Source organism: Chlamydotis macqueenii, chromosome 1 (genome assembly GCF_036417535.1).
Source record: "Chlamydotis macqueenii isolate bChlMac1 chromosome 1, bChlMac1.mat, whole genome shotgun sequence".
In the NCBI taxonomy this organism is placed as follows: domain Eukaryota; kingdom Metazoa; phylum Chordata; class Aves; order Otidiformes; family Otididae; genus Chlamydotis; species Chlamydotis macqueenii.
The window spans coordinates 86404451-86426411 of record NC_141556.1 but is presented as its reverse complement, the minus strand read 5'-3'; the positions used below and the strand labels follow the sequence as shown (position 1 = coordinate 86426411).

The following is a 21961-nucleotide window of genomic DNA, read 5'->3' as shown; positions in this document are numbered from 1 at the left end:
GAAGCTTCACAGATGTTGTGGTCTTGCTTTTGTAACCAGCAGAGCACTACTGACAAAATACAGGCACTAACACAAGTGACAAGCATGGCCATCGAGCTGTTTTGTTTCACAGATGTCGAGGAAGAAACGCTCAAAAGCCGGCTGCCACCAATGCAGAAATAACTGCCTATAGCCACTCCCAAATGCTGTGGGATAAAGAACAGATCAGTGCAATACTAGGAAGTAAGAAAATATTTCTGAGCACTGAGGGAATCAAGATGGCATAAGGCAAATCAGCATAGCTGAAGTGGAAGGACCAAGAGTCTGTACAACAAAGCAAACAAATCTGGAAATCTGTTCCAGGTGGAGTCAATAAGCAGGAGCGGCAAATAAAGCAAATGTCATATGAAGGAAAGAGATCTGATGCTTTTCCACAAGGACACAGCTACAGGTACAAAAATCAGATATATATTTTCAATGTACCAGAAGCAGAAAGCTTGAGAAAAAACATAGAAAATCCAGCTGATTCCCTTTTAGCACAGGGGAGCAGTAAAGGAAGGCAAAAAAATTACTATGCATACAAATCCATTTGGATATGACTCCTCCAAAAGGAATAGGAACAGGATCTTTAATCCCAAATTAATCCTTTTTGATAAGAAAGACCAGCACTCTCAGACAAAAAAATCATGATTAGGTCCAGATGTTCTTCATTCAAGACTTCTGAGGGATTTCAAGTGAGAGGCTAAATAAGTGCTAGCCAATAGTGTAATCTGACAAAGAAACAACTAGAAACAACATATCTGTTGGGGTCTTGGTACATTCTGCAGAGCCTTTAAAAAAACCTGAAAAATTAGAATCAGATCTTGAACGATCTAAGACACTAAGGCACACCGAGTTTTATATCTGCCTGGCAAATTGGTGGGAACAATACTAGCACTAATTCTGAAAAACAACAACAACAAAAAAAAACACAGGCCTTACTATTCTGCTTGGATTTTTTCATCACTTTGATGCAGCAGTGAATAAAACCAAAATATCTGGTATCATTCATTTTGCCTTCCAAAAGGCAAACCAAGCTCCTTATGGAATGCTGCTGTTTTAGGTGCTGCATCTTGCGCCACTCAGTGAGACCCACTCACTCCAGCTCTCAAAAAGCTGTTGTACGGTGTACCTCTGAAACGGCTGCCACTCCCATCTGGAGGGATGGGTTTTGGAGGGTCTTATGGTAAGAGGTGCCTTGGGAAATTGGCAGTGTGATGCACCAGGGCAGCTTTTGGAAGGACTTGTGATCATTGGTCGTGTTCAAGGCCAGGTTGGACGGGGCTTTGAGCGACTAGGGCAGGGGGGTTGGAACCCTATGGACCCTTCCAACCCAAACCATTCTGTGATTTCTCATTAACGTTGAGCTTTCTCACGTTCTTCTTCTTTTACAAACACTGTCACCAGGTCAGCATCCTCCTTTTTCCATGGAAAACAACACGGGTTTTGGAGCGGGGAGGAGGCACCAGCAGACTCCCTAACAAGCTCCGGGGCCCGGCAGGACCTCAGCCGGGACCCTCCAGTCAGGCACCCCCCAGCCCTTCCAAACCTCACGCACCGGTGAGCGCAGACACCCAGGGTCCCCCAAAGGGTCCACCTCCCACCTCGCCCGCCCCACTGCTCGGCCCCCGGCACCCCGCAGCCCTCTGCCTCCACCACCCGGGTGTCACCAACCCGCGGGGGGGGGTGAGAAGGGGCTGAGGTGGGGGTGAGGTGGGGGCGGGCCGGCACTTGCCCACCCCCCCGCCGCGGGCTGCGGCTGCGCCCCCCTCCCCGCCCCCCTCCTCAGCCCGTGTTTATGCTGCCCCCTGGTGGTCACGCACGGCGCAGATTTCCCGCCCCGCCCCCGCCGCCTGCCGTGACCGGACGTATCCGTCATTCGTTCCTTTCGGGCGGCGAACAGCCGTCGCTCGGCTCCCCGGTGACCGGTTAATACGCCCGGGTCCTTCTCTCCCTTTGCTTCCGGCCGAGGAAGATAAAGCAGAACTCGGAAGCGAAACCTTACGGCGTGCGCTGCTGAGCGGCGTATCCCGCTTGGAGCCCCCGCGCCCCCAGCTGCTTCCAGTGCGGTATTCCAGACCCTCCGAACTGACGGCACCCTTGCCGCTGCGCATCCTAACAAATGCGTCTCCCCTTCACCAGCTTCTCCCCTTTCCTTTTGCCGAGATCACTAAGGGAGATCCGTCCCATAGGGGTCCTTAAAAACTTGCTCAGCCACCTCTCTCCTGCCTGTTGCACTTCTGGCATGCCTTTAACATCGGCCTGGGCTTGTTAAGGCTCGCTTTAGCCCCTCTCGCTTCTGGTGGCATGCTTTTGCAGTCGGTGATTCTTGGACCATCCTTCTTTCCAGCAGCCCCGAGCAGTTCCCTGACTTCCCGGCACACCTGGCTAGTCCTTCTCCGTCAGACTTCGCACCTCCTGCCAAAACACGGGGGACCCCCTTGCTCATGAAGAACATCCCTGGAGATTTCCTGATTTTCCGCTGTGACCAGTGAATGTACCTTCATGATAACTGTTTAGAGAGTCCCCTCTTCCCAATTTAAGCTTCTGTGGAGACAGTCCAAGCACCTGCAGAGAGGCATCTTCCCCCAGCGCAACGTAGGAGCCTTCGTCCTTTCTGGGGTGCACAGCTGTGCTGGGACAAACCACCAGGTCTCCTCACCAGACAGGTGGTTGTTTCTAGCTCTCCAGGTCTAGCATCAAAAATGCCCCTCAACGAGCTCAGCAGGTGTCAGCTATTCTGTCACAAAGACAAAGCTCCTGGCCTTTGAAGCCGCTGACATTCAGGTGCCTGAAGATACGGTTTTCATGCTGTGTTCAACTGTTGCCCTTCCTTCTCTCCAATACCGCTGAGCAACCACTAATTTCCCAACACATTTGGGTGTCCTCCACCCATGAGAGTTCACAGGCACACTCATAGGCCTCACTGATGTGCAGGGAACTTGGTTTTAAGGAGACCACCTCTGGAGGTTTCTTGGCTTTCCACTGGAGTCAGTAAAAGTCCTTCTCCACACCTGATCCCTCAGTGCCCTTTCTCCCTTTTTCACACTTCCTTTGAGAGGCTTTGTGTCCCTGCAGACTGCAACCTCCACCCAGCACAGCGTGGGAACCTCCTCTCTCCACCCTGGTCTACAAGAATCCATTACTCGCCAACCCCAGTTTGCAAAAATATTGCCGGTGATGGGATTAGAGCAGAGAGAGAGAGACAGCACGGGGTGGGTGGTGAGCGTCTCTGCAGGGGAGAAAACAGGGGGAAACATGACAGCCACACACTTGGCTGGGTGGGAGCGGTGTGTAGGGCTCAGGCTCTTCTCCCTGCTCCGCAGGGTCAGCATGTGATGCTGGATAAGCCCCACTTTCCCCACGGGTGCAGTACAGCAACTGTCCCAGTGAGGTGAGAAGCAGACTCGCATGGAATTTTAAAACCAGTTAAATATTTATGAGAAATATTACATTCAGAAGAGAGCCTGCCTGGCTAATATTATTCATCCCTCCTGGATTCTGATGTTTAATTAATGCTTGCCAAGAGCTTTGAGATGCTCGGATGAAAGTGATACAAACACGTCACCGTGCGCTGTGACCCCCGGTCCCTGAGGTACCTGTTCACCACAGAGGTGCAGCAGCTCTGAGGGATGAGTCTCCTTCCTGAATCCCTTCCCTGGGGTGAGAACGGGTCCGTGGCGGGGCCAAGCCTGCAGCTTTGTCACCTCAGACCCAGGGCCCTGCTCCTCCTGGCAACTCTGCAGCAAGTTGAAGCGTGTTTTGGAAGCTGTGTCCCTTCAGGGAATGCTATTTCTGGTAGATATGTGCAGCGACATAAACCAACTGTTTAAAAACAAGCCATTATTTCTGCATTACAGCATGCGGGGACATAATATGCAAGCCAGAATCCGTGCAAACGGAACCATCAGCTCAGTGCCCCACAGCCCCAAGCCCTGAGACGCTAGGGTCTTGCAATCCCAACCTGACTTTTCTCAGCTGTTTTTCCCAGGACAGCCCCTCTCTGGCAGCTAGGGACCAGAAGGGATATTTCCGTTTGTAGGGACATGCGAGTGTTTTGAAGATACTAATGTGATGCGTCAGACTCTCGCAGGACAGCCATGTCTCAGAACAGGGCTTTCACAGGCTCTGGACACTGGCAAAGCGGGCACCCATCCGATCCCATCCCATCCCATCCCATCCCATCCCATCCCATCCCATCCCATCCCATCCCATCCCATAGCCTGCATCCCACAGTGGGAAGTTCCTGTCTCACGCAAGTGACTCTTTCCTTGTGATGGGACAGTTTCATCTTTCTCCAGAGACACAACCAATGGACCAGCTGTTGCGCTCGAGGCCTGATCAGTGCCGTTCCTTTCACACCTGGTGGCACACTACGAAGCTCAGTGCTGTGTCTGTCTGACCCTGCTCCTCCAAATCCTGGTTGTGTCTTGCACCCCCATCCTCCAGACAAAGGGGCAAGTGACTGCAAGAGTGGGAGGCACAGAGATGAAATCTCAGCCATGTCTGGGGCTCAGTGGGTTTCCGCCGTCTTGGCTGAGGCTGGGATTCAGAGAGAGAGACACCAAATGTGGGTGGAAAACCACAAAAGCCCCCTCCTGCACCCTACAGAGAAGGGAAACAGCTGAGATTCAGTAGCAGTACAGGTTACCTAAGAGTAACCTTGCTTTGGGTTTGCATAGCAAGGTTTTGGTAGCGATGGGGCTGCATCAGTGGCTTCTGTGACATGTGAGCAGGAGCTGGCCCCACGTCAGTCAGAGCCGTGTGTCCAACCAGCCCCAAAACAGACCCACCGCAGGCCAAGTCCGAGTTGATCAGTGATGCTAGTGGTGCCCCTGTGATAACATTTTTAAGAAAGGGTAAAAAATACTGCACAGCAGCTGTGAGAGAGAGGAGTGAGAAAATGTGAGAGGAACAGCCCTGCAGACACTAAGGTCGGTGAAGGAGGAGGGGAGGAGGTGCTCCATCCAGGCACCAGAGCAGAGATTCCTCTGCAGCCGCTGGAGAAGACCACGGTGACACAGGTTGTCCCCCTGCAGCCCATGAAGATCCATATTGGAGCAGATATACACACTGAAACCCATGGAGAGTCCGCACTGGAGCAGGCTCCTGGCAGGAGCTATGGCTTGTGGAGACAAGCCCACATTAGAGCAGGATTTCTGGGAGAAGCTGTGGCCCGTGGAGGACGCATCTTCAGGACCTACCCTTCCTGAAGGACAGTACCTGTGCAGAGGACCTTCACTGGAGTAGTTAGAATTATCAGATCATAGAACAGCCTAGGTTGGACAGGACGTCTAAAGATCATCTAGTCCCACCTTTCATCCAGCACCCTGTCCAGTTGCACCTTGAAAGTCTCCAGTCATGGGGACTCTGCCACATCCCTGGGGAGGTTGTTCCAGTGAATTATTGTCCTCACTGTAAAAAATATCTTTCTTACATCAAGATGAACATGAAGAACTGCAGCCCATGGGAAGGACCCGCATCAGAGCCCTTCAGGAAGGACCCCACAGTGGAGCAGGGGAGTAGCATGAGCTGGAAGAAGCAGCAGAGACAAAGTGCCTGGGGTCAGGTCCATGGCCCACTCCTCAGAGGCGCCTCCCCTTAGTGGTGATGCAGGAGACAGGCTGGGAAATGGAGGCCGGCTTGCTCTTATAGAGTATAAGCGGTGTGGGCTGGATCTGGATCTGCTCAGTTAACAGGTTAATTTTCAAGCTTTCTTTGTCGGTAGAGCAGAACCCATTTCCAACCGTTCGCTTTTAAGTTTCAGCCCCATCACAGCCTCCCATCAGCTGCCATATGGCCAATAGGCTCTCTCTATTTTACACACTCATTTTCCCCAGGCGCTGCAATACATCTCCTTCCGTTATGGTCTCCATTTCTGTTCACACCCAGTGTTGAGATCATATGCATTTGGAAAATCACCATCTACCTAGAGAAGCTGGCAGATGCCAGCAGAACCTGGACTGGCAGCAAGACCTTGCTGACGCTCCAGCTGGAGAGGAGGAGACTTCAAGGCCAACGTCTGTTGAGCTGCTTTCTGAACATCAACTTCGTTCTTCTTTTGTTTCAGCTGTAGTTGGGTGAGATCAATTGCGACAGGTGACAAACACAAGGAGACAGAAACATAGAGGCAGAGAGGGAGGAAAAGAGGTAAGGAAACTTTCTTTCTTTCTTTCTCTGAGAAAAGAGGCCGACCTGTTTTCGCTTTTTTTAATGTTATGAACTTTACTATTCCACACTAGTTGCTGTTTCGGCACAGATGGACTGGTTTTGCCCCACTTAAAGGTCTGATGTAAAACCATCTTGAACCTTTGACTTGATAATACCTCGGCTGTGCAATTCTTCGAGGCCTTTTAGTTTTAACTAAGAAGTGTTTGTCTCCATGGATTTTTCCCTGAAAGGGGCAAAAAAATAGGGAGCTACGAGAAGCTCAACCTGCTTCAGAGCCTACGGATCTCACAGATCTTTTAAATCCACGTATAGGGAAAAATGTCCAATATGAGGGCCTGTCACTGGTGACCATGTATCCCCAAGGGCTGGAGATGCACTGGGTAGCAGCCCTTCACCAGCTGCCACTTGCTATCACCTTCTCCACGTGCCCTCCAGGAAGGGGAACGTTATTCTAAAATAAGCCTGAAAAACAAGAAGATGTCGGTTTCTAGCTAACTAGGGACATCTGCTTACATCTGTACGTGCTGAGACCGGAGGGTTCTGTTCTGCTAATCCAGGCTGACTGGCTCACTGCCTAACACCGGCTGCCGATACAGCCTGATCCACTAGCTCAGGGCTGAGCGAGCAGGATTTCTTGGAGAAAGAGGGATCCTTTCAATTTAAGGACACCAGAAAAGAGGCTTGCCTTCCCCTTCATTGGGCTGTCACACTGCTGAGAAGCAGCATTTCATTTCTGGTTGAATTTTTCAACTTTCAGGTGAAAACCTTTTTTCTCTACCTTTCTCAGTCACCTCAGATATTCCCCTACATGGGGCATTAAGGCTGAGCTCAGGTTACTACTTAGCGTTCTCCGCTACAAACTGAACAGTCCTCTTAAGTCCCTGGTGCGCGTTAGCCTCAAATCAGTTCGCAGACTTTATTCTCCCCAGTGTTTCACAAACGTGGCTGCCAAAGCCGCCTGCGGTACGGCAGGGCTTGCCTCATCTAAATTGAGCATCCATCTCCTTCCTGCTCATGGTTCTCGGGTGCCCAGGGATGCTGCCCACCAGACCTGCCACAGCCTCGCACAGGGACCCTGAATTCACCAGGGAAAAATTAAGGAAGGATGCATTTTTGCTCTAAATGGGCAGATACACGCCATTTTCCTGTGCTGACCTTTTCTAGACCCTCTTCCCGCCTGAGCTGCACACCAAGTGAACTGCACAGTAAGATCTCATTGTTCCTATTTTGGCAGTTGCGTTAACGATACCTGAACAACATCCCAAGCATGCACAGGGCTTGGGAGGGTGATGGAGGGCCTGCCCTTGGAGGGCATCTCAGTGCCTTTGCTAGTCACAGCCCCCAGCAGCTTTAGAAAGTCACCCCTGGGCTGCGGTTGTGAACTGCAGGATGAAAGATGGTTTGTGGAGCCAAAAAGAGGAAGGTTAGGAGGAAAGAAGAGGGGCTAGGCGGAGGGGGTGAAGCTCAGAAAGCAAGCGCTGAAATGCCTGTCAGGCGGAGGCAGGTCCTGGCTTCCCCTCAGGCCGCCGGAGGAGCTGGAGGCCCGGGGTGCAGAGATGGAGCCACTTCTCGTGGCCTCCACATGGGTTCCTCTGTCACCCAGAGCCCCAAAGCCAAGCCCGACCCATGTGCAGGGACAAAAGGCACAGCCGGGTCCCTCAGCTCTCGCCCAGCAGCCGCCACAGGGGGAAATGCCGTGGAGCGGCAGAGGCTGAGGTGCAGAGCCCTTGTGCGGGAGGACGGCTGGGAGGCCCCCCCCCACCCCAGCAGAGCGAGCTGCTGCCAGATCAAAAGCACAGCCACAAGCAAGAGCGAGAGAAGAAAACAAGAAAACCGCACTGCATGAAAGAGGCACAGGAAGGCACCGAGAGAGGGAGATGGCCTACTCTGCACCAGGAGCGGTTTCTGAGTTGGATTTTTTTTGTTGGTTTTTTTTAACTTCAGCTTCCTCCTATGTCATGCCTCTGCCAGCCTGGGGAAGAGCTCTCTGCAGCCATCGCCTGCTGGGGCTTGGTGCTGGAGGGAGCGAGGGGCTACCAGCCCCTCTCCCAAGCAGATGTTCTCCAGGCCAGACCTGGTCCTGCAGGCATCATCCCCCAGACCGCTCACTACCTCAGCTCTCCTTTTGCTATCCCTCAGAAAAGCTGGGATTATTAAAAGAAGGAAATTAAACCAGTTTAATAAGAGAGGGAAGTTAAAATGAAATGGAAATCAATGTTCACTTGGGAGGGAGCCCTGCTTCTCTGTCGCTAGACGTGCTAATAAATCCAGGATGCCTGGATTGTTTCTGGCACAGGGGCCAACTGGCATGAGATGGTCTGGGCTATTAAACTCACTTAACCTCCAAAATGAACTGGCTACATGCCAGCCGCCTAATGGGAGTGGTCCCTGGCCCCCTGCTAACACCTAAATGCATCTCAGGAGTTGCTCGGGAAAGCAAGAGTTGTCCTGGGCCAAAAATGTGTCAGGAAATGTTCTAGCAATTTAACAGGACTGATGAGTATGTTCCAGTGCCTGGGGACATTCCCTGACACCACTTAATTTATGAGTACCACCATAAGATGCAGCTGAGCTGCCTGTAAGGAGGCTATGGGTCTGCTACAAGCATCCACTAATGAGAGCGGCTTGCTCAGCTAACACGGCAGAACCTTGCTCGCCGAGATCTGTAAACTCCAGAGTAGCATTGCCTGTGATCTGACCTGGAGGGAAGGAGGCAGAAAGAGGTGGGGCGAAATAGGAAGTGGCATACATGAGAAGTAGAGATAAACAGGGAGGATAAACCCGTTTTCCCCACTAACTCGTAACATGTAGGTGGTAAATATCATATTGTAGAGATCTGCCACAGAAACACAAAAATTAGTGTGAATGAAGTAGGGAAGCAGAACATGTGAAACCATGAGAAGAAACAGAAAAACAAAGGTGGATCAATCCACATCTACTAAGCTGTAAAAGGTCAGCAGTTCACCAGTCCCACGGTGCTCTGGTTGTGTGGTTTCACTCAATAACCAGGCAGCAAGAAGGCAAAGAGTAAACTGAAGCCATAAGACAATGGGAAAATAGAGATTCCCAGCCAAAACAAAATGACGGGGTGTGACTCAGCGTTTTCATTGATTGTTACCTGTTCCATTACCTTGAAGTGTTATATAAAGTTTATGACTTAAAATATTTGAAACCCAGCGCTGATCCTGTTAATTTGTAGATACCACTTTAGAGTGGGGGCTGACTTTTCCTGCTGGTCCCACTAGGACAGGTGACAGGAGTGTTCACAGCGGGAAGGAGGTTTCTTCTGTTGTCTCAGGAATGTATCTTACCCAGGGCCCTACACCAGTTCTCAGTTACAGACGTTTCATCGGAGTGAGATGCACACAGACGCTTTGTTGTTGCCCCTTTCTTTAGTCTGTAGCATAGCCCAGCAAACTGCTTGATCACTGCTACTGCATCTTGTTAGAAGTCATCTCCAATCACATGCACTGGCTCCTTCCTTTTACTATTTTTTTCACAAAACAGCTCATGCAAGTATTCCCTGGGGCTGGAAAAGGCTTTTGCTTTGCATGAGGCAAGCCACAAATCTTCTCCAACTGTGCCTTTGCCATCTCTGTCTCTTCTGATGGTGCACATGGCTGCTGCCTTGCTCTTGCACCTGTATTTTTCATACGTGTCCACGTGTACCTCTGTCTAGCGGTCGGATTGTCAGGCATTCTGACCTGATCTCCATGTAAATGTAGTGCTGATGTGTTCATCTGCTCTTTGATAGTTTCATGTGCTCTAATAATTTAAATTAATTTCAATATTAAATTATCCTCTAACAGAATATATTATATTTAATATTGCACATAATACATATAAATATTGCATAAAATGATGCCTGCATTTCTTTTGAGTTCAATCTCACTATGACTCCAGCCTCCAGTCTATTATGCTACTTGTGACGGGACATTTCTACTACCAGTTAGAGCTGAGTGACCATACCACCAGCTATCCTACTGACTTCTCTGAAAACTGGTGTGATTTTTGTTAGGGATCCAGATCTCCTTGGGCTTGGATCTGTCCTCCATATCCCCACTACTTATCAGTTCTACTTCTGATACTGGATTTTCTCCATTGAGTAGCATCCACAGTATTTTCCCGTACTCCATTAAAACAAGATTTGGTTTGTTCGGCTTGCTTCCCACTGCTTGTCCCTTGTCAGCTTGAGCTTTGTCAGCTTCTGCCTGACCTCTCACTTGAGGACATGGAGTTTTTGTGTTTCAGATGCTTCAGCCCACATAATATGCTCATCTGTATTTCTTGGATTTTCCCCAGTCTTTGTTTAAAAAACTCCTTACTTTATGTGTCAGCAGCCAGGTGCTATTTTGGGTTAAATGAAGCCTCTCTTGTTTTAGATGGAGCCTATGCTTTCTGTACAGCCTCCCATGCTCCACGAGTTCCCCAGTTCCTGAGGACCTCATACTCCTCTTCTTTACACTATTTCTCCATCACACTTTGCAACCCTAGCACTCTGCCTCATCTTACACATATTTCTAGAAACGTTTCCAGCTTTGAACTTCCTGTCTTACAAGTTAAGCTATGCCCGTGAAACTTTTTCTGGCCTGTCTCTATGCCATCAGTGTTCACACAGCACCCCTTCAGCTTCCCCTCTAGTACGAAGCTTGGAGGTGGGATGCCTCTGAGCCGCCCCAGTGCTGGCTCCCTGGCCCCTCTTGGCTCAGCCACCTTGGCTGCAAGAGGCCCCTTGGAGATCTCTGTCTGAGGGATGGTGGATGCCTGCCAGGGACAAGACCTAGTAGGGCGGACACCTTATACAAGCAACAGGAACGATCCGCTCCAAGGGCCTCTTGGCATTCCGAGTGCTTGCTTTCAGAGGGGTAAAGTCATCTCACTGTTTTTGCTCGCTCCCTAGACTGGCTAAACTTCTTGGCCTCCTTTTTGTGATATATGCCTTGGTTTAGGGATGGAGAGCTTGGTAGTCTCCTCACATCAGCAGCCATGGTCACCTTCACCTTGTCAGCCCACCAAGCTGCAGCTGCTACCAGCACTTAGTCTCTGTTATAGTCAAATATTTCATTTAATTTGATAACTCACCCTAACATGACAGGTAGCTCCCAGTTTCACTTAAGGTTTTGCAACCATCAGTGCATCTTCTTTCTGATCTCATTCTTCCATTCTCCCCAGATTTTCTGTTGAATAGTCCTAAGGATTCAAGCAACTCTTTTCAGCAACATCAGACTTGGTGGCTATTGAGATTTTTATGGTAAGAAATAAGCAGTCAAAAAACAATCTAAAGACAAATATTAATAAGAGCCTAAAGATGGCCTTAGTCATGGAATCACAAAATCACACAGAAATATTTAGATGGTAAGGGACCTCTGGATGTCTCCAGTCCAACCTTCTGCTCCCAGCTGGGCTCCTTATATCTAGTCAATGGTTCCTCGCTGCAACACGTGGCTGCTGCCTCCTGTTCCTCTCCTGTACACCTCTGAGAAGAATTTGGCTCCTTCTTCTAGGAGCCATTATATTCTCCCATTGTCCTCCTTCAGACAATGGGAGATGCAAATTAGATCCCACCTCGGCTCTCTTCTCCCTACCAAACCCAGCTTTCTGTCTCTCCCTGTATACCATGTGCTCCAGCCTCCTCACCATTCCAGTAGCTCTCCATTGGACTGTGTCCAGTTTGCTGGCATCCTTCTTGTACTGAGGGCCCCAAACTGGATCCTGTATTCTGGATGAGACCTCAAGTGTGCCAAATAGAGGGAAATAACTATTTCCCTCACCTGCTGGCTGTGATCTTGCTAACACAGCCCTGTATGTGTTTAGCCTTAATTGCTGCAGGAATGATGAAAACCCACCATAGGGAAGGAAAAACACAGAACTCTTGGCAATATAAACACCTGCAGTCTAGTGAATGCCAGAAACCTAGGGATGAGTAAAATGAAACATTTAATACCAAACTCTAACGGGAACACTGCAGCTGGATTCTTTGCTGAAAAACAGGGTTCAGGTGACTTTACCAAAGAGTTTCCACTTCGCTGCACTGAAGGAAGGTGGATACTGACTGGGAACACGGTCCCCATCCACCAAGGTCTGAAAATCAACCATTATTAACAGATGTTGTAGTTTAGACCCACTTGGGACCAGATTACACAGTCTCTCGCTCACTCCTCCCACCCTCTGAGGGAATAGGGAGAGACAATTTAACAAAAAAATAATTGAGGTTTGAAATAAGGACAGGGAGACATCCTTGAAGTTACCATTATGGGCAAAACATAAAAACATAAAAACAGGCTGGAGAGGTGGGCCCGTGCCAACCTCATGAAGTTCAACCAGGCCAAGTGCAAGGTCCTGCACCTGGGTCATGGCAATCCCAGGCACAAATACAGGCTGGGCGGGGAAGGGATTGAGAGCAGCCCTGAGGAGAAGGACTTGGGAGTGCTGGTGGATGAGAAACTTAACATGAGCAGGCAATGCGCCCTTGCGGCCCAGAAGGCCAACCGCATCCTGGGCTGCATCAAGAGAAGCGTGGCCAGCAGGTCGAGGGAGGTGATTCTCCCCCTCTACTTTGCCCTGGTGAGACCCCACCTGGAGTACTGTGTCCAGTTCTGGAGCCCCCAACACAAGAAGGACATGAACCAGCTGGAGAAGGTCCAGAGGAGGGCCACGAAGATGATAAGAGGGCTGGAGCACCTCTCGTACGAGGACAGGCTGAGAGAGTTGGGGCTGTTCAGCCTGGAGAAGAGGAGGCTCCGGGGAGACCTGATAGCAGTCTTCCAGTACCTCAAGGGGGCCTAAAATAAAGATGGGGAAAGGCTGTTTAGTAGGGCCTGTTGCAATAGGACAAGGAGTAATGGTTTTAAAATAGTGGGGAGTAGATTTAGATTGGAAATTAGGAAAAAATTTTTTACGATGCGAGTTATAGAACACTGGAACAGGTTGCCCAGAAAGGTGGTGGAGGCCCCATCCCTGGAAACGTTCAAGGCCAGGCTGGATGAGGCTCTGAGCAACCTGATCTAATTGGGGATGTCCCTGCTCCTTGCAGGGGGGTTGGACTAGATGACCTTTGAAGGTCCCTTCCAACCCTAACCATTCTATGATTCTATGATTCTATGAAAACAGATTCGACCTGGGGAAAACTATTTGTTTATTATTAAAACCAAAGCAGAGCAATGAGGAAGAGAACAAAAACAACTTCCCCTCACCTCTCCCTCTTCCCAGGCTGTTAATTTCAAATTATTTCTACCTCTTCCCCTCCTGCCCCAAGCAGCACAGGGTGGGAACAGGGAATGGGGGTTACGGTCAGTTCATCACACGTTGCTTTACACCACTCCTTCCTCCTCAGGGGAAGGACTCCTCTCATTCCTCCCCTGCTCCAGCATGGGGTCCCTCCCACGGGCCACAGTCCTTTGTGAAACTGCTCCGGCGTGGGTCATTTTTCCATGGGGTGCAGTCCCTCCAGAACGGCTGCCCCAGTGCGGGCCCTCCACAGGCCACAGCCTCCTTCAGGCATCCACCTGCCCCAGCGTGGGGTCCTCCACGGGCTGCAGGTGGATCTCTGCTCCTCCGTGGACCTCCATGGGCTGCAGGGGGACAACCTGCTCCACCATGGGCTGCACCACAGGCTGCAGGGGAATTCTGGCCAGGAGCAGCATTGCTCCTCCCCCTCCTTCTTCACTGACTTTGGCGTCTGCAGCCTTTCCTCTCTCAAGAAATTCTTCACAACAGGCTGGCAGACGCCTCTTGGGAGCTCATTCACTTCTCATCTCCTCTCCACTTCTTGCAGCCAGGCCGGGCCGAGTTGGGCCCAGTCGGCTGCCCGGCGGGAGGCCAGAAGGTGAGGCCTGCAAGGCCCATGAGGCTTGCGCCTCTCGCTCTATGCCCCCACTCCAGCTTCTTCACTTTTTTTTTTTTTCCTGTTTTTCCCCTTCTTAAATACATTATTGCCGAGGCGTTATCACTGAACATTTATTCACCAGTTGGCTCAGCTCTGGCCAGCGGCAGGTCCGCCCTAGACCTGGTCAAGTCCACCAAACAGAGGAGAAACTTCTAGCAGCTTCTTACAGAAGCTGCCAGCATAGCCCCCTCCCACTAAACAAAACCAACACAACAGAGCATTTGGGTCTTGCAGGATAGCAGCCCTTGGCACCAGCAGCATTTCCAGCCCTGCAGTCCACAGCAGAGAGGAGTGTTCCCGCAGTGATGGAGTCATGCGGCACGGTGGTGAGCAGCACGCTTGCCGTCTTCTTGGTTCTGCACCTGGGTGAGTCTTCAGCTCAGTGGGCCCTTCCACTTCTTACAGCCTTTTCACAAGCCTCACAATATTTGGGGTGGTTTTAAGCTCCTCCTGATCTGCCATGTAAGATACCTTTTCTGGCCCACCCCTGTACTGCCCCACAGCTCTCTGTGGGGCCATGCAGCGGAGATTAGGACAGAGGGGCTAGAAGCTGAGGGGCTCTGTACATCCATGCCCTGTTACTTCAGAGGAAGCATGGACAGCTCAAGCTTTGGGACTCAGGTTGTTCCCAAGCCTGCCTGCTGCGCCTGCCAGCTGAAACCATGGTGTCTGGAGAATCACCAGGTTTGGGGACCTGCCCCATAGAGATGCAGGAGTGAGGTTCCTGTGACAGCCAGAGTGCACACTGAGCACAGAGTGGAAAATACTGCTCTCCACACTGCCTCCAGCTGCCTGGGCAAAAACTTGTGAGTTTCTCATCACAGATTTGCCTTTACAAATGTGATGCTACTGTCTTGCTCAGTTTGACTGCTAATGCTGTCAGATTTAGTGGACTTTTTAGTGCTCACTTTCCAAGAAAGAAAGGCGACTGAATAAGGACAAGCCTGCATTTCTCAGATACTCAGCTGTGATTCTTCTGGTTGCAGAGGAAAGACGAAAGACTGGAACTCTTTTATGCACCCTAGCACCAAAAGTAAAGCAAAAGATACCAACTCTTATTAATAGCATTTATAATTTCACAGTTTAAGACAAGTTTGTACATTTTCTGTGGTCCAATGTGTAATTATTGAAAACCTGAAACCCTGAAAAGGGATTGATTGATGAGACACAGGAGTGAAAAAATGAGAAACTGAGGATAATCTTCCCAGTATCTGAGAAAGGGAGGAGAAAGATCTGTGTCATTCTGGAGGGACAGGAAGTATTCACTGAGCCACCCTTCAGAAAGTTAATGTATGCCTTTTGTGGTGTGTATTGACTTTCAGGTCTGATCCCTATTATGGCTCAGCAAAACGAACTACAGATTGGGATTGCAGGACAGGAGGTCACCCTGAACTGCAGAGGCATAACTCGTGACACAGAAGTGACTTGGAAGTACTACAAGCTTGTTATAATAAGGTTGCTTAAACATACCTCTTTGAAAGGTAAGGCTTCTAATTCATCACTCCTTCTCCCCAGTATATGGCTGAGAAACCTAACTCTTCCCTCCTAACTAAGCTTATTTTTTCAAAAGGCAAAGCTACAATGATTGATCGATCTGAAGTTAACCCCAACAGTAAACACCTGAAAGTGTCAGACTTAAGGCTCTCTGATGCTGGCATCTACACCTGTGAATATGACTCTCACACAGTCAGTATCTCACTGCATGTCTTTAAATGTGAGTGATTACAGGGCTTTTATCCATGAGGAGGTGAGGGGGGAGGAGATCATAGAGCTTAGAGAGACATCACTGCTGGGATTCTTTATCCAGCTGACATTTCTTCTGGCCTGCGCTGTCATAGCTCATTTCTGCTCCATCTCCAGGGCACAAAGTCTCCATATTCTCTTTGCTGTGACACCTCTGTGTCCCTCTCTCACAGGATGAGGAGTTGACTTACTGGCTGCACCTTTTCTCTTTACAGTGATGATCTCTTTCGATGGGCTCTTTCTGCCAAATGAAGTCCCTGAGCTGACTTTAATGCAAAATTCATCCCATCTTCTACCCGATCTCAACATCACTCTGTTTAACAGTGACAATAACAGAGTAAGAACGAAACTCTTACAAAAGACCAAACAAAAATACATACTGAAGTTAAAGCAACTGGAGGCAATGGACAGCGGGACCTGGACGTGTCATGTCCATTCAGACTCTCCATTGATTAATCAGAACATCTCCTTTGATGTGAAGGTATTAGGTATGCAACAACAAAACTGTAACTCACACACAGGCTCAGGAACCAGTGCTCCCTCCAGCTCATGAGCAGAGCTTTTACTTTCCAGCATCCCAAGCAATGGAGCTCCAGGGTCAATTTCCCAGGGCTTCCAACAGTGCAGCTTGGGGTTTGCTCTGCTGCCTGAGCTCTGTCTCACACTTGCTTCCATTTTCCTCTCCAAACTTGCCCAAATAGATCCCAGTCTCCTTGGGATCAGTTCTTCTCAGCTCTGGTGAGCTTGGGATCTTTGGCTCTTTAAATCTGTCCTCAGACACTCACTGTTTATCCTTCCTGGGGTATCTTGTGGCTTTTCTCCAAGTCATCTTTCAACCGAACACAGTGTGCATCTCTCCAGATCAAGGGTGGACATGGGGAAGTATAGCCATGGCTTTCTCTGTCTCCATATTCCTTGTCTCTTCTGAATTCAGGTTTTCAGAATCCAGACTTGGAAAGAAGGTATGTAATTGTTGATAGGACTGCCATCTTGTCATGGCATCTGAACTTCCAGAAGATAAAATGGAAAGAAGGTTTCACAGGACAACTGAATTGGAAACAACAGGAGAGTGCAACTGCTCATGAACTACTTGAATTCAATGTCACAGCACGGGGAGAGAAGCATGAGACCAAAAAATGCAGCCACTTTTGGTTTGAGATACCTAACAGCAAATCTGAAAGTATCATAACAGTGAAACTCACCAAAGTTCATTTCAACCACTCTGGGCAGTACCAGTGCCAGCTGGCGTACAACAGAAGACAAGTGCAGAGCACGATAGAGCTGGTGGTAATGAAAGGTGAGAGAAAGAGATGAAGAACTGCAGAAATTGGAAGCCACAAGAGTATGGATGGACCCTTCTTCCCATCCTTTCGCTCACATGTCCTTTTCTTACCTTTACAGTCTCGGCTAACCCTGTTGGACCACTCCCCAGAGGGGCTGAGGTGACCCTGATCTGCCAGGTCTCTAGTCCACTTCCATCCAACACCCATTTGTACTGGGAACGTGTGAATGGGACTCATACAGACATCAAGAAGTCAAAGCAGCATGAAGCAAAGGTGGAGGTGAACGTCAGTGCTGCAGGGCTGTGGAACTGTCACCTCATAGAAGGCAATGACAGGAAGATCAGCCTTAATTACACTGTGGGTATGGAAATTAGCATCACATCCCTGCCTCCACCCAAAAGCCTTAAAATTATCTTTGTTTCTGTCTCTGAATACTTTTCTCCTTCCACAGAGGAAGCTCCTGTCTGGATTAGCTATGTGGTAACTGGAGCAAGTATTGGAGGCAGTGTGTTGGCATTTGGCCTTGCGTGCTTGTGCATCATCAGCGGTATAAGCTGGCAGCGGAGAAGGGTGAGTGCCCTGGTCCCTGTGAAAAATGAAGAGATGACAGTCTCCTCAAACCATAGGAGGAGTCTGATTTTCTGTCTGAGTGCAGGGCACAACAGAAAAAGGTTCAATTCTTAGACTCAGAGCAAATGGTTAGACAGTCTGTAGATGTCAGACTGTACTTTACTACCACTTCAGAGGAAAGCATTTGAAGCATAAAAATATCCAGTTGTTATTTATCCCTTCTCTCCTGGCAGCAACGGGCAAAAAGGATGGTACGCGCAAGACAATACCTGCTGGAAAACAAGACATGTCAGTGTCAACAGTAAGTGACAATGAGGGCACCTGGAATGGGCAAAGAATCTGGTTAGGAGACAGGGAAGCTGGATGGCTGAGCGGGGAGAAATGGAGCTTGAGCCTGCTTGGTGCTACAGTACAGCTGCATTTCAGTATTTCCAGCTCTTACTCACATTAAGTCATGTTTAAGAACTTTGAGCTATGTTTAATGAATTTCCTGTTATGCCCCAAACCCATAGAAGCACTGTGCTGGGAAACTTTTGAGCAGAGAGGTTTCACTTGAATTACCCTGATGTTTAAAGATGTTAGTCAAACCCAGGAGCAGGAGCTCCAGCGTCCTTTGATAGGTTTCACAGTTGATCTGGGACCTGGATATTGGGGTTGTGGAGGTGGAAGGTACACAACCAAGCTCAAGGACAGTGGCAAACTGTGATAGTTTCACCTTTTTGTGTTGTTTTTTTTTTCACTGTCTCTGAGAATTCAGTGAGAATGCTTATTGGCAAATGCTACTTCACAGCTGAGATGTATATGCAGAGTTGGTTAGCATAACGTGTGTCAAAGAATTCATGTCATTTTCACCTACTTTTTATTGAGGTTAAAAAATGATCCCCATAAGGAGAGGACAAAGCCCACACAACTACATAAAAAACTGGATAAATCTGTGCAATATAAGTGCTGATACAGTTGTTCTTTAACGCTCTTTGCTAAGTAAGCAGCCAAGTGTAACTGAAACCTAGACCACAGCCATGTGGATGCACAAGTAGCCGTTTGCAGCCTCAGCTACAGAGACAAGCAGTCATTCTCTAAACTAAGCAAAAAAAAGGAGGGGGCTGGCTGTCTTTGAGGTATCTGAGTGAAGCCTTTCACATTTAAAATAACGGTACTCACGTAATACTTTTCTCTTGCAGCCGGCTGAATAAGTAGTAGTGCAGCACTGGAGCTGGAAGCACTGATGAAGTCTCTGCCTGTACCTAAGCACACGCCAGCCCATAGTGCTCTGTGAATCCCCTTCTCCTGTTTTCATGCAATCCTTTATTATTTCATCATCAGTCTAATGCCATGGAAGGATGTCCTTCATCATTCTCCCAGTCTAATGCCGTGGAGGGATGTTGTCTGGCTAGGAGCTGATGGACAAGACAAGAAACCCTTCAGGGTTATGATTGATCCCCAGTTCTATAATGAGAGACACTGAATAGAAGATGTATACACACACACACATATATATGTATATGCACTTGTATTTTGCTCATGCACTTAATTTGACCTTCTTGTGGAACCGATTTTATGAGCTTCTTTTACTCGCCTGAGCTACAATAAATTACTGTGGGGTTGGGTTTGTGGTTTCTTTTTTGCAAGCTGGATCAATTCTTTTTTCTGAGGCACTCTCATCGGGTTCAAATTCACATTTCTCCCTTTCCTGCTACAGTGTGGAATCTTGATCCTCACTATCTCCCACCTCCCTGGCTGCCACGAGCCTGCCTTAACGCAGCAGCCCTCTGCTCTACCTGAAACCTGTCCATCCTCATTTGTCTTTCCTGGACAGTTTGAGCCCTACAGTGCTCCCCAGTCCCATCCCTCAGCCTGTAATCTTCCCCTCTCCCACAACAAATGAACACGTAAGTGAAAACATTACGAGCAGTGGAATAATTCAGGACTAATTTTCTTGGGAAGGCAGTTCAGAATACCAATAGCTTCTAGAAATTAGAGCCTGAAGAAGTTGTGAATGTTGATCTAGAAGGTAAGCTTGGGAAGGGAGTGACAAAGTTATTTCCTAGGAGAACAAACCAGCCTCAGACTGCCAAAGCCTGCAGAGTGCAGAGAAGAGATGCTTCTGAGAAAGCCACCGAAAGTGGCTCGTGTTGGCTCAAGATGAGAAGAGGAGTGAAAAGTCCCGGAAATTTAGGATGGAAGTAAAAGCTTGTTGCAGGGATGCCAGAATGTCCTGAAAGAAAAATACGGTTAAAATATGTACACAGAAGCCTTGTGTTTACATAAGTTTTTCTGCTGTCTGCCAGCAACAGCTCAAAAAAGCCTTGAGGTCCTACATCTGTCACTGGCTGCGGTCCAGGTTTGTTTGTTTGCACTGGGCTTGCTGGGGAGAGGCAGAGGGGGGCACTGGGCTGTGGGAAGGGCTCCCTGTGGCGGAGACCCCCTCGCAGGATGCCCGGTGCTGAAGAAAGGTGTTTCTCTGTCACAGTCACACCAGCATCACGCCGTTACTGACAGTGAAAAGACAGGTGGCAACAACGGCAGAGACAACACCTGTGAGCTGGGGGAAATCTTCACCCCACATACAACCCTGTCCCGCCCCTGGAGTGGGGACACAGCCCCAGGCAGCTGTGGCAGCAGGTGTGGGCCACATCAGGGTCATGCCTGCTCCTCCACCATCATCCTCACACAAACAGGAGTGACAAAGTATCATGCTAATGTAATTTTCCTTCCCATAGCTTGTGCTTGTGCACAAAAAGCTACATTAATTTTGGAAAAGACTTGGTCCATACCCCAGTGCACAGAGTCACTCCTCCTGCTCCTATCCTGTCCCTCAACTGCCAGCGTAACTTGGGAGCTCGTTGAGGCCCATCCAAGGCATCATCAGGGCTTAAAGAGAGGTCAATTTTGGGAGCTGTAGGGGAGAAAATGAGCACGGAGTCAGTGGTGGTCGATATAACAATCAAGACAAAGTCCTTAGCATAGTCCCCTCAACCAAAACCAATCCTTGCTCCTGCAGTCCAGACCTTCTCCTTAAATAACTGCTGGAGTAGCCAAGTCTGTTCCTCTTTGCACTCACACAGGTGTCCAGAGCAGAGGGATTATCCTGTACCACCTGATCCCTGGGTGGGACGAAGCAGCACGCTGGGTGAGCATCCATCATGAGGTTCTCCAGTACCGCAGCCATCTCCAGCAGTTCAGATGCTCACCTGAGACTCTGGCAGCTGAACCAACCACTTCTGTACCTAAAACCAGACTTTTTCAGTGAGAGGATCAGCCTCACCAAAAAAGACTAAACTAATAAGGCTTACCTGGCCTCCAGCACAGGGTCCATCAAACCTGGCCTGTCTGGAATGAAAAGCATGTGTAGCAGAGAATGCCCGCACCGGTGGCTTGGAGAGCATGGAGGTGCCCGTGCAGCTGTTGGAGCCAGGAAGCAGCACGCCTGCCCCACCACAGCCCTGATCTCACACTATCAGGCAGCAGTGTGATCTCCAAGCCAGGCTGGCCTTCTCATGAGGTGAGGAGCAGCACCATGTGGACACGTGACCCTTAGCTCAGCAACCCCAAGTCTGCTCTCTTCCAAGGGCTGGAAGAGGCGTGTCGAGTCTCCACAAGCAACCAAAGCCTGTGTCCCCATTCACGGCTGGGAACGACCTGCAAAGCGCAGTCAGGCTCACACCCCTGCCATCTATGCCGAAGGTCCCTCCACCCGTTTCCTGGTGGCCTGGCTGGCATTACAGTGGACCTGATGGTGCCACTGGGACACCTGTAAGTGCACAGATGCATGGCTTCCAGTTCTCCCATCTAGATGGATTTAACAAGAACAATAAGCCTTCCTCAACACTGCACGTTTCCTCAGTAGGTCTCCTGATCTCAGCAGTCGTGACCCTGCCCTACTCTACTTGAAACTCAGCTGCAAGCACAAACCACTCTGGGCTCTGATCTCATAAATCTCTTTTTTTGGCAGCTCTCCTGTCTGTATCTTTTCACATGATGACCTTCTTTGTTCCCTAGATGCACAGACTGCCTTGATTGAGAGAAAAGTCGTCTACAGAGTAAGTCCTAGATGGGCTTTGCTTTCCATCTGAGTGTAATCCAAAAAGCTTCAGTGTGGGCTTCAAGGCAGTGTGGAGGTGGAGGTTCAGATCAGATAAGAAGAAGCTTGCACAAAACATGTGTCGATGTAGATGTACCTGAAAAATCCCCAGCTGGAGCGGACCGCAGTAACATCTTGCCCAGGCCGAGGCTGCAGTAATACAACAGCACGCTCCCTTTCTGACACAACACACGGTCTTCACAGCCTGAG

The 21961-nt window shown here is 49.3% G+C and overlaps 1 protein-coding gene across 1 annotated transcript; it reads left to right on the top strand.

Moving 5' to 3' along the window:
- Nucleotides 1-5964: 5964 nt before the first annotated feature.
- On the top strand, nt 5965-19245 carry CD4 (CD4 molecule). Its single transcript, XM_086760196.1, has 10 exons — nt 5965-6168; nt 14309-14440; nt 15397-15555; nt 15645-15788; nt 16033-16305; nt 16752-17114; nt 17219-17461; nt 17552-17670; nt 17904-17971; nt 18852-19245. The coding sequence occupies exons 2-10, from the start codon at nt 14380-14382 to the stop codon at nt 18865-18867; spliced, it is 1446 nt and encodes a 481-aa protein (XP_086616322.1). The 5' UTR covers nt 5965-6168; nt 14309-14379; the 3' UTR covers nt 18868-19245.
- The last annotated feature ends 2716 nt before the right edge of the window (nt 19246-21961 follow it).

Bases quoted from the DNA above. Each gene is read 5' to 3' on its own strand.
- CD4 (XM_086760196.1), top strand. From the start codon at position 14,380: ATGGAGTCATGCGGCACGGTGGTGAGCAGCACGCTTGCCGTCTTCTTG. The intron at 15,556-15,644 runs GTAAGGCTTCTA...TTTTTTCAAAAG, and splicing joins TAAACATACCTCTTTGAAAG to GCAAAGCTACAATGATTGAT. The intron at 16,306-16,751 runs GTATGCAACAAC...TTCTGAATTCAG, and splicing joins CTTTGATGTGAAGGTATTAG to GTTTTCAGAATCCAGACTTG.